At 37.8% G+C, this 13,180-nt stretch overlaps 1 protein-coding gene across 1 annotated transcript in view; it reads right to left on the minus strand.

Moving 5' to 3' along the window:
• The window catches only part of LOC109931812 (histone deacetylase 9-like), a 948,406-nt gene that overhangs the window by 162,097 nt on the left and 773,129 nt on the right, over positions 1–13,180 (minus strand). Inside the window, exon 14 of the mRNA XM_048608478.1 lies at positions 1,846–2,023. Within this exon, the coding sequence (XP_048464435.1) occupies positions 1,846–2,023 (178 nt within the window). The remainder of the gene's footprint in view (positions 1–1,845; positions 2,024–13,180) is intronic.

Below are 13,180 nucleotides of genomic sequence, written 5' to 3' on the forward strand. Positions count from 1 at the left end.
TGATGCTGCTTGGCCTGCTGTGTTCATCCAGCTCTACACCTTGTTATCTCAGATTCTCCAGCATCTGCAGTTCCTGCTATCTCAGAGAATATTTAGACATTTTTTCAGCTGTGCAAAATATTTCTCAAGCACTTCTGCCATTCCTGTATCCAAATTTCAGCAAGAAATCAGGAAAATGTCTACGGAAGCTTTACCCCTTTTTTTTAGGAGGACATTACAACAGTAAAAATAATATATTCCAGTGTTACCCACAAATGAAATGAAATCACCGATTGCGCGCAACCAGTAACAGACAGACAGGCAATACCAGCTGGTACAAATGGTTACAGTTGGCATCATCTTTAGAATATTTTATTCTTATTTTAAACTTATGCTATTTATCATAAATTCAGGAATACAAAATAAAGCTGGAGAATCAAGTCCTCCCTCAAACTTAAAAGCATTTTTTTTTGTTATTTGAAAACCATATGAAAAAGGTCTATAACAACAGAGGAGAAACCTCTCAATGGGAGCTTTCCTTTTTTTTATGGTGAACAGTATAGTTAACCATAATTTTTTGGCTAACCTATTGCATTGATGGTATGTTGGTACTAAATTGTTCCAACAAAATGTTCTGAAGCATACAAATTCAATGCAACTCAATAGCAGACTGTGAATTTCTATAAAAGCTAAACACTCCTTTTAGTAGTGACAAAACAGCACATTGCTGCAGCAAAATATTAAATTGCACCTAATGAGTTATGTAAGGTTAAAATCTGTAAAACGTTATTTACCAGTTAGTTTAGAAAATCAACAAATCAAACAAATAAATTTCATTCAATAATTTTTGAGCTCCAAAATTAAAGGCAGGGCAAAATTACAAATTGCTGTTTATTTTCTGAGCGCACACTTATGCATTTCCTACTAAATTTGTACATTCCTAACTACATTCAAACATCAATTGCTAGAAATTCAAAGAACATAACTTCAGCAGTATTAAATGCAATGGGTCTACCAAATAAAGAAGTCAATTCTGTAAAGCAACATGCCCTTTAAAAAAACATAAATTCCCATTAGTCAAAACAGCAATTATTGGCATTGTTTCAGTTTTGCTGTGGTGATCCTTATTTATTTGTATTGTACCCAATGTGCTTCTAGTCTTTTTGTAAATTTCCAAATAACATGCCATATGATCACTTGGCTTTGACTCTCCTCACCTGTGCTGAAAGATTTGTCAGTTTTGTTTGGTCTATTGGTTCCAGGTATTGTGGGCCAGGGAATTTCATATGTTTATGTTTTTCTGGTCCAGAGAGAAAAAAAAGCAGTGATCCTTTTGAGCTAAGCTTACACATTGGATTTCTTTCCATATGCTAAAATTTCATGTCAGCTAAATCTAATAGGGGAAGATAAAGGAGCAAAAGCGAAGGTATACCGAGTTTAATTGGTGGTATAGATGCAGTGTGTGAATGACATGCTGGATTAGGGAACTGATCAAAGAATAAGGCAATAACTGAGTGCTTTGCTGAGGTGCAGTTCTCTAGTGAAGAATATATTCAGCACATTCAAGCAAAATATCCGGTAGCAGTCATAACACAGGATAAATTCAGGCTTCATTTAATTTGAAATAGAATGGGGGTGTACAGGTAAGATTAAACAAAGAATATAAAGCAAACTAATACTGACTGGTTAGTTAATCATTGATTTCAAATAATTGAGGGTTTGTGTGACAGCAAACAGTAAATAAAGCATATAATAACAGAAGTGTAACAAAAGTGCAATTTGTGGTATTACAGCATTGGAATTTGTTGAGCTCATAAGAATATTGAATTTAAAACACCTATTAAAGAATTCCTTTGGGGCTCCTACCAGTGGTATAGACGTGTCTGATGGGATGGTCCATAGAAGAATGCGGCAATGTGGAAGCAGCAGGGGATGACTGTGTCCTGGAAACAGGCCTTTGCTTGTCTAATCCTGTCATGCCAACCACAGCCATCTGAGCTTGGTACAGTCGAACTTGGTGGATATGCTGATGATCCAGAAGCTGCTGTTGCCATAGAAACAACACAGTAGGAAGAAATGTGAGAGGGATCAAATAAGACACTTGGAGAAACATGTCAACAAATTAAGTTCATTAGGTCAGAACCATAATAAACACTGTGAAGACTTAAAGCCAAGTCAATAAATCCTTTCAACAGATGTTCTCACACTGTCAGTCACTACAACCATTTAGTATGAGAAGCTCTTTGATTGCATTGATCTAATTTTGAGATAGTATTCTTTGCATGAAATATACTACAGATGTGTGACATTTTAAGTGCATAAAATATGTAGAATAAAATCTAGTTGTATCAAAAAAAAATCACAATTAAAATGATCATATCTCTCAGGGAGTCATGTAATAATCCAAGAGGTGTGATAGGTGGAAATGACTTTACTAATGCAGGTCATTAATGTGTCACCATTTGATAAAGTCTATGAATTTCATTTTTTTTCCAATATAAGATAAACCTTTCCCTTCAGAATGCAGTTTGTAGAATAAAGTAGTCATAATCTTATGAAGCCTTGTCATCTCAATGACAGAGCTAGAAGCAATTAAATAGGACCATTATTACCTAAAAGTGAAAGTAAATTTAAGCAAGAAAGACATCAGCCCCAACGTTCAACATGTTGGAAAACATCTCCATGGCAGTGAAAATGCCAGTCGATGTTAAGAAACTCAGAACTTGGCTTTTCTCATTTTTATAGGAATATCTTCTAGTTTGCACATATGCAGTTTCCAGAGGCTGCTGCTGCACGTTGAAATTTGATTTTGGAGTTCCTGGTGTTTGGAAACTCGAGTGTGGAGATTAGACCAGAAAAGAGCAGTCTATTCTTAATGCATTTCATTGAGAACCAAGGTACATCAGTGGATGGGTAATGGTGGATACTTAATAGTTTGGCATGGTGAGCAAACAGGAAACGAATAGTGTGTGGAAGGAGTCAGTAAGCCGGCATAGTGATATGAAGGATCATGGGAGACAGGTGGATGCTATTATGTTGCATGGGTTGGATGATAAGAGTGGGCAAAGCAGGGAAATGAATAGGTTTTGAAGGGTAAGTGCTGAAGGAATATTTTAGATTGGTCTCCTATTGGAGAGATAAGGTATCCCTTTGGATCTGGAATTGGCAGAGGTAAGATACCCTTTGGGTTGCAAAAAGACTTGCTTGTGTGTAAAAGTGCATGAACTAACTAGGACTGGCAAAGTTGTCAAGAAACTGTCCCAAAGAATGTGGAGTTTACAAAACAAAACAACAGTTGTGCTAGTTATTTTAGAATGCCTGTTCATATAAAACCATCATAGCTTTGTGCTGTATGACCAATTTCCCAAACCATAATGTTCACAGTTGGGTGCCCATTGATGAATAACTCCAATTGCTTAGCGAATGGAAATGTTTGTTGGCACACACGATCAAACACTTAAGTTAGCTGTTTATTTCAACAAGATAGTTAACGCTTAAGTGGAATATTTGTTTTCATTGGGATTAATTGAAGAAATCTCATTTCTTTTGTTGAAGGAAATCAATGGAGTGTGTTTTATTCAATTATTATATCTTAAACAGGCTGGTAACTTTATTTTTTGTAAGGATGCCTCTTGAATGATGTCCATGCTGGATAGCAGCTGAGTTGTCAGGGAAAGGGAAATGGAAAGCGTAGTCCATGTGGCTGTGTTGGTACTGATTTAGCACCGGGGTATAAAGAGCCATGGGGATAATTGGGGACATGTTGACTGTGAAATAAGATAGGTAGATTTGCATACGGGATACGAGAAGTCATGGGATATGGGTAGTTGGGCATGGAGTTATGATCTATTGATGAACATAGGTTAACACAAGAAGTATGAGAGACCATGGGAGGTTGTTTCAGGGACATCAGTTTACAATGAACAGAAAAACCAAAGAACTGCAGATCCTGAAAATCAGAAGCAAAAATGGAAATTGCTCGAAAAACTCAGCAGGCCTGGCAGCATCCATGGAGAGAAAGCAGAGTTAACATTTCAGGTCCAGTGACCCTTCATCAGAACCTTCTTCAGACAAGATTGCCATTGATGTGGCACTGAAAGTGAGGAGAGTGAGGACAGTCTTGTCCATGAGAGCAAGAGGATTGTTTCCTGCTTTAATTTTTATTATCAAATTTTAAACACAGTGTTGCAGCCCCTGTCGCAGGATTTCCATCCAGTCCTGCTTGGGAACTGGCAGCATCGTGGGATTCAGCCTTGGAAACTGGCAGCCTCTTAAACGCTTCACAAGCCATATGGCCGGATTCCCAATATATCTGAATACAAACCGAAAATCAGAAGCAGTAGACATTTGTAAAGGTTGGGTGCATGAAGGCAGGACTTCTCCTGACTGTGTGACCCAGGAAATCAGAGCCATTGCACACTTGAGTAGAGGGATGTGTGTTCAATGATTAGAATACCTCATATTGTGTGTGGTATACAACCACAAACATTTTAGTATATATTTACATTAGTTTTAATATTTGTGATAGACAATTAATGCATCAATTTAAGAATGTACTTCATTATATGAAAATGGCAAGGATGTACAACTTAGAGTGCAATAAACTTCCCATTGAATAAAAACAAATAATTTTCTTTTGGCAAATTGCATAACACACTTACAGGCAGCACCCCAGGTTGTGAATGGGTTCTGTTTCTGAATCTGTTTACAAGTTGATTAGTATGCAATTTGGAACACAATGCAGGACAAAGTAGCTGTTTGTAAGTACAGGAAATATTTGTATGCCGGATATTTAAAATTACACCCTGTATGGGATCGCATTCATGAGTACGAGGATTCGTAATCGGAGACCCCCTGAAGTCTGCAATCAAACTTTCAAAAATGCTGAAGCTGGTATGTTACTTACTATGCAACTGAATTTGTTAAAAAAAACTGAACTAGATTTTTTTTATTCTAAGGTGGTTGTACTGCAATCCTTGTTTACAAATTTCATGAAACAGATCTGCTGAGCATGTGTTTAAAATAAATCAATAACAGCTTTTGAAGCAGATTAAATTGCTTGTAAATTGTTATAACTTAATATTATAGAGACCATATTGCACTATGAGCAATGAATTCCAGAAGTTACTGTAAAAAGCTAATAATTCTTGCACACTTTAGTCAGGAGTTGACTTTACTGCTCTGCCATACATAATCACAATGTGAGGAAGAACTCCAATGAGAGAAGGATCTTGGTCGCCAACATGGTGGCCAGTCCTAACTATTGGCCACTGCCTTTGGCTTTCCTGAGTATTCTCTCACCTGTAGTCAGTATTACATCTTCAGAATTAAGAATAATTTGTGGCATTTAGGAATCGATGAACTTTATGTATTCAGTATATTATTGATTTAATGTCAAGAATGACTTGCTATATCTGCACAGACACTAATTTAAGTCAGGCAAAATATCTCTGAGACACCTACAATGCTAGTAAGACATAACATTTAATTTTGCCAGTTTGGAAGAGGTATGACTGCTGCCCTATTCCATGTTGTGTGGTACTCATACTGAATCATACAGACCAAGAGGCCTAGGCTTCATCCTTGGACTACACTACGGTAACTGATCTCAGCTGGGATGCTAAGACTGAACATAGCAATGTGATTAATGAGAGGAAAAATCAGTCGGGGTTCCCACTTTCAGAACACATGTCTGTTTCTCATCAAGAAGCATTTATAAACTTAATAATATTTTAAAAAATTACTAAATTGTACAAACAAGAATGATTGATGGTCACTGGAAAGTATGCTTGGGTGAGGATTAAACTGGACTCAAGTGTAACATAACAAGAGACCAACAAGCAATCACAATCGTAATTTTAAGAATAATGGACAGGCTATTGGTTGGTACTTACACTCTAGAGGTAAGTATGCTTCAAACAGAAATCACAACGCAAGCTCTTTTCAAACCTTGTAACTAGGAACTAACAGAGATGTTGAACGTTTATTGGGTTAAATACATGGACAATTTTAAGCTTCAACTTCAATGAAAGGGAAAATCAAGAAAGGAGTACAATGGGTTTTCCTTTTAAACAGTCATGTGTTGTGGGGTTTATTTATTCACATTCATTGACAACCCTAGTTGACCTTGAGAAGGTTCTGGCGAGTTGTCAGCTTGAGCCATTGCAATCCATTTGGTTTAGGTACACTCACAATGTAGTTAGAAAGGGAGTCCTGGAATTTCGACCCGGTGACACTGGAGATATGGCAATATATTTCCAAGTCAAGATGGTGAGTGGTTTAAAGATGGTGGTGTTCCCATGTATCTGCAGCACTTACCCTCTGGATGACAGTGGTCATTAGGTTTGAAAGGGGCTGTCGAAGGAGCATTGAAGAATTTCTGCAGTGTAGATCATACACACTGCTGTGACTTAGCATTGGTTGTGGAGGGAGTGGATGTTTGTGGCTGTGGTGCCAATCAAGATGGGCTGCTATGTTTTGGATGGCATCAAGCTTAAATATTGCTGGAACTATGCCTTGTTGATTGCATACAAGCTTTGGGGAGTCAGGGTGATTGCTGGCCTCTGACCTGTTTTTGTAGCCACATTGTTTACATAGCTAGTCCAGCTTAGTTTCTGGTCAATAGTTGTTGATAGTGGGGATTTTATTAATGTTGATCTCAATGAATGTCAAGGGGTGATGGGTACATTCTCTCTCGAGATAGTCATTGCCTGATATTTGTGAGGTAAAAACGTTGCTTGCCATTTCACAGCCTATACCTGGATATTGTGTAGGTCTTGCTGCATTTGGACATGGACTGCTTCAATGTCTGACAGTTGCAAATGTTTTGAACATTGTACTATCATAAGCAAACTTTTTTTTCTGACCTTATGATGGAGAAAATGACATTAATGAAGCAGCTGAAGATGGTTGGACCTTGAACACTATCCTAAGACACTCCTGCAGAGACATCCAGGAACTGAGATAATCAAACTCCAACAACTACAACCATCTTCATTTGTGCTAGATATGACTCCAATTAGCAAAGGGATTTCCCCCTGCTTCCCATTTACTCCAGTTTTGCTTGGGCTTCTTGATGCCACACTGGATCAAATACAGCTTTAATGTAAAGAGTAGTCACTGTCACCTATCTCTGTAATTCAGCTCCCTTTTCCATGTTTGACTCAAAGCAATAATAAGGTGAGGAGCTGAGTAGTCACTGTGGAGCCTAAATTAAGTATTGAGTAGGTTATTGCTAAGCAATCCAAACTGCCCCTTCAACCAAAAGTGGAAGGTACAGGTGATCAATTCTAAAGGTCGGGCACATAGAACTGGAATTTCTCCATCCTCTGTGCAATTGACCCAGGAATGCAAGCTGGTATCTGTAAGATTGGACGTGGACCTCCATTTGTGGGAATAGTAATGTGAATGCTTCTAACTACATGAGATGTATCTTTGTCGTACCAACTATTTTAAGCAAAATTTGCCCTATTATTTAAAATGTCCTTCAGAGTTAATTAATGCTTGAATTATATTCATAGTTGGATTGTTATAGTCAAAATTTTTAAAAACGAAGTCGTGCTCAACAGTTCTTTTTTTTATAAGCATCATGGGAATTCCCTTCTGTTTTAAAATGATATCAGTCTCTGTGGTGAGAATAAATTCAGGCTTGTCCGGGATCTCAAATAGCAGAGACACGGAAACAGGTACACTGGAATTTAATCAAACAAGTTTCCACATTTACTTTGCAGTATTTGGCGGAAATCAGCATGGCTACCTGTAATTCTGAGACCTTTCAATCGAGCATGCATTTGTGTCAGCCTTTCCAAGACACTTAAAGGAATGAGGAATCAAGATCAATCTGAAATCAGGAGCTAGGAAAGCAGAGCTTGTTGAAGCCATGACTCAGCACTTGACGATTAATGATTCTGCATAATGTCCAAGTTGAGTTAAAAATTGAGTTAGAAAAGGAATGAAATTTTAAAGAGACAGAAAGAATCCAAAATAAGTTTTTATTCAAAAGGGAAAGGTTAGAAAGAAAAACAGAAATGTAAAAACTTGAAATAACATTGAAATACAAAATGTTCAATGCCTTTGCGTACAGGGAAATGCCAAATGTATACCAGAGCCAGCAGTGTGTATATTTAATTTGGCAAATAATATTTGCTTGATGTCTGAATTTAGTGTCAGAAAATTAAGTTTGCTTGAGGGGACTGATATGTCATTTTTGTCATTAAAAGGGCATGTAAAGGAAGAATCTTGGAAATGGAAAGGCAAGAATGTAGCACTGATGTAGTTGCACAGTGTCCTACCAGTGAATAATATCCCATAGGGTGAAGCTTTTAAAAAGCCTCCCTTATGTTTACTTATGAAATAAAAGTTTCTGCATAAGGTGAGTGCCTTCAATTCTGCCATGTGAAGCAGGTAAGTTGATTACTACTCTTAGAGATACAGGAAGAACATAATGACGGATGTAAACAAGTTATATGGAGCTCCCTCTAAAAAGCTCACTGAGCAGTACTATTGATAACAGGGTATTATTTGAAATTGTTCATCATTCATTGTATAAGATTGATTGTCGTCATTGGACATTCCCACTCTGGCCTTCTGATGGAGGGAAGTTCATTGCTGAAGACAATTGAGCCTAGAACACTATCATGAGGAACTGCTGCAGTGACATCCTGATCCTGAGATGATTGCCCTCTAACAACCACAATCATTTTTTGTGTTAGGTATGACTCCAATTAGTGGAGTCGTTACCCATGATTTTAATTAACTTCCATTTTCCTTGGGCCCTTTGATCCCACAACTGAGAGACCTTCTCTCTTTGTCCATTTTGCACCAAAGCTCTCGAGGTCAGGACCTGAGTGGCCCTGATAGAACCTAAACTGAACATCAGTGATAAAGTTATTGTAGTATAAGTATCCTTTGATAACAATATTGTTGAAATGACCAACACTTGATGATTGAAAGTAATCCAGTAGGGGGTAGTTGGCCTGATTGGAATTTGTCCTGTTTATTGTGCACAGAACACATATGTGGGGAATTTTTCACATTGGATAGATGCCAACATTGCAGCTGCACTGCAACAGCTTATCTAGGGGTGTGGCTAGTTCCAAAGCACAAATCTTCAATAGTCTGTCTGAGATGTTGTTAGGGTGAAAGGCTTTTTTGTATTCAATGTACTCTTCTGTTTCTTGATATCACATATTGTAAATCCAATTGAGTGAAGGCTGATATTTCCAATGCTTGGGGGACTTCAGAGGGAGGTCAAGATAGATAATTTCCTTGGCACTTCTAGCTAGAAATGGTTGTAAGTGCTTCAGCCTTGTCTTTTGTACTGAGATCTTGTTCTGCCATTAAGGAGTGTGTTGTTAGCAGAGCCTCCTTGTCCACTCAGTTAATGATCCACCAAAATGTCTGTTTCTAGCAGTGCTGCAGATGCTGGTACTCTTGTTCCTCATCAGAGGTTCTATTTGGCCTTGTAGGCTAAATGAAGGCTGGCAACTGGGAAATGCCAGTCAAAAGCAAAACATCTCAAATGTAGGAGATGACCTCCAAAACTGTGGAAGTCACCTCCACAGCAGTGAAAGCTATCAAAACAAATCCTGTGAGAAAAGACCTTTCACCTTGGCAAAATGTAGTTGTCAAAACTCAGAATTTGAATGCATTCTAATCTGTCCATTGCTCAGCCCTTCATTCTATGCTGCCCTCTTGCCTTGTTCAATTTAGAATTATAGAAGAAACCCTTCAGCCCATCAATTCTGGACTGAAAAGACCTACATTTCACCTTAAAATTATGCTGCCTTGTTACTGTTCCTTCAACTAAGTGGAAGAAATGCTCTCTATCCATCTTGTCCATGCCCTACATAATCTCATATACTTCAAAAAGGTCCCCTCTCAGCCTTCTCTGCTCTAAAGAAAATAAACTGAGCTTAACTAGCTTCTTTTCAGAGCTAATATCTTGGCAAATCTCCTCTGCACACCCTTCAATGCAATAACGTCTGTCCTATAATGCAGTGACCTTAGCTGCACACAATATTCCAACTGTCGCCCAACTAAAATTTTGTACAGCTCCAGCATAGCCTTCCTGCTCTTTTCATCTATGACTGATGCAGTCAAATGTCCCATATGTTGCCTTAGTTCTATTAACTTGTTTTGCTGTCTTTAGGGATCTGTGGACAAGCACCCCAAGATCGCTCTGTTCCTTTGTGCTTTATAGTGTTCTATCATTCATCAAGTTGTCCCTTATCTTGTTACTTCTTCTAAAGTGCATCAACTCATCCTTATCAGTGTTAAATTCCATCTGCCACTGATTTCCCCATCTTACCATTCTGTCTATTACTTATAAAGTTCCAGGCAGTCAAAGAAACCCATGCATTGGCAGTTAAAGCTAGAATTCCTGTTAAAGGTGCAGTCAATTGCCTTTTACAATTTGTTAATCACAGAGGCACCTGTGTTGGAGGGATTTCCCACACGCTAACAGATGTACAAAAGTTAAATCCAAGTCAGTAGGTTCCTGCCAACTTCTCACCAAGCCAGCACTTTTTGCTTCTTTAATCTCCCAAATGTACCCAATAGCCATCCGCCCTGGCAAGTTCAAATTCTCCATCATCACTTTGTTAATAAAAGGAGTTCATAGCTCAGTCTGAATTTCATTACGCAAAATTTAACCAAAGAACCTCAACTGTGTTTTTAAGAAGTTGTATGTCACGGCTGACAAGAAGATAAATTTTGAAATCAATAGTTTAGACATTTCTGCATGTAACTGATAAATGTAATTAAATTAAATAGACTATTTAGTTGTTCTGAATATGACCTTTCACATCATTTGCCTCTTTTCAGTTTTGTCACTTTCTTTATTAAATTAATGTATTTTAAGATTATTAAAATAAAACAGAGTCCAATATTTATCTGATTGCTAATGAACTGAATGCCAAAGGCTATTGACTAAAATTCTGGAACAATGCTCCAAGGAGTCAGTCCATGTTGGCTTTATTGTGAACACAGCACTTTCAAATTTTGGTGTGAAATATGGTGTTAATTTACACATCAAGATTCAAATTTACCAGAAGATTGGCAAGTTTAGCTCTCGTGACAAATTTCATTAGACATCTGGAAACTATGAGCTTTAAAAAATGTCTATTTAATCTGCTATCTGACAGCTACCAGAAGGTTAATAATGTGACAGAAACAGTAGTGTGAAAAAAATCCTACTGAGACTAGATTAAATCACTTGCACCAAAGGTGCTTTGTTTTGCAGCAGTTAAGGTTCCTTTTAAAATTTGAGATGACTCTAACATAAGTACTTGCTTTGACTTTCGCCTAAATTTATTTACTGAACCGGAATATTCTTTAAAGGCAATGGAACAAAACGCATGTTGTCTTTCAAAGTAATTATTCTGCTCTGCTGTCCTTGATGTGTCACAGGCCATGTCGGTACTGTGCAGGTTTCCTGCAATCATGTTAGATATGTGGGTTTTGTTTGCTGAAATGACCCAGATGATCCTGCTGCCATCCCAACTACATCTGAGTTCAGCTTCTTCTCTATGTTATTGATCTGTACTTTCTAATAAAGCAAATGACTTGAACCATAAAACGATCACATTTGACCAAACATGGTGTTGCATTTAGTTATAACTACATTCAGGATTTGTCATTGATTCACTGCTCTTCCTGTGCCTTCATTTGATATAAGCAAACTGGACCACCTATTTAGCTTTTATATGAAATCTTATCAACCATAGTTCATCAAACAGGAAGCCAAGACTTCGAATCTTTCTATGTCACCACAGAGATGCAATGACCTCGATGCTCTCTCTGCATATGCTCAGAGTGCTTTTATCCCTTCTTTTAAGCTGGGATGCTTGAATGTCTGTGCTGCTGAAACAGCTCATGCCAAAAAAGCATTTGTACATCTTAACATAGCTGATGAAAACTGACAAAGTGAAACGTCTCCATGTCTGCTGATATCTGAAATGCTCTGCAATCCTGGAGCCAATCTTGCCTTATTATCTGCTCAGTGATTGTGCTTAGCAAACGAGTACAAAGTGAGAGCAGCTTGGACGTTGTAAATGAAAACATCAGCCACGAGTTTAAAAAAAAGCTTAACTTTAAGAAATAAGAATACTGATACAACAGAAAATTATGAATGCCAGTGAAATACTTCCTTACTTCAATCACAGATATGGATACGTTCAAAAGATGTTTATATTTAGTTCACACGAATTAATCAATGCCTAATCTGCTGCCATTTTGTCTAAAACACGACTCAAAAAGATTTCTTTGGTTTTGCAATACCCTGAAAGATGAGGCCTGACACTCTTGAAACACTATTCCTAGTGGGATGGCCTGGGCCAAAGAGGTAGGGCTTCCTCTCCAGATTGGGGAAGGAAGTCATGTCTCAAGCTAATTAACATTCCAATGTACATAACATTTCTGAGGGGCCACAAGATTGGGCCACAGTGGACATTACACCTACATTCACCCATGCAACCAGGAGGTTCAGCATTAAATTTGACCCAGAATTCTTCTTAAGCTATTAAGATATTGTTTATACCATTGGAATTGTTACACTGAGACACTGGAATTAAAAAAAGTATGATGATAGCATTGATAGTTCCACTTTTATTCTTCATTTTATCATTTGATTCAAATGATATATATTCACAGTATCTGGGAAGGGCCTTAAAACAGACATTAAGTCCCCTGTTTACACATGTAAGCAGCCTCACGTGTGTATGAGGTGATGACCAAGGATACTTGAAAAACGATCAGGCTCAATAGTAGGGGAGAAACCTTTTAGGCATCCTTTTGGGCAGTATGGTCATTGCTCACAAATGCTTGACAGAGTGAAACAGCTGTGGGGTTTGAGAATGTGAGATCTACATTTTTGTGAGTAAACAGCAAACAGCTTTATTGAATGCAACTATTTACAGGGAATGGTAAGAGACGGCAATTTATCTCAAGGCCTACAGACCACTTCCACGTAATCTAACATCAGAGTGAGGGAACAACTTTCTTCTCATCTGGGGTCAACAATAAAATGGACACAGTGTGTCCACTTCACTTGTGTGAAATTGTGTATTGAGATCTAATTTCCACTTCAATATTTGAAGCTATAATAGATTATGATATACACAAAATTACCCAAAATATCAGGCAAATGGCTGTACTGTTTCTTAAAAGAAGCCTGCAATATGGTAGCATTTTTCTTAAATCT

The sequence above is a fragment of the Rhincodon typus genome, chromosome 2 (assembly GCF_021869965.1).
Source record: "Rhincodon typus isolate 14 chromosome 2, sRhiTyp1.1, whole genome shotgun sequence".
Lineage (NCBI taxonomy): Eukaryota > Metazoa > Chordata > Chondrichthyes > Orectolobiformes > Rhincodontidae > Rhincodon > Rhincodon typus.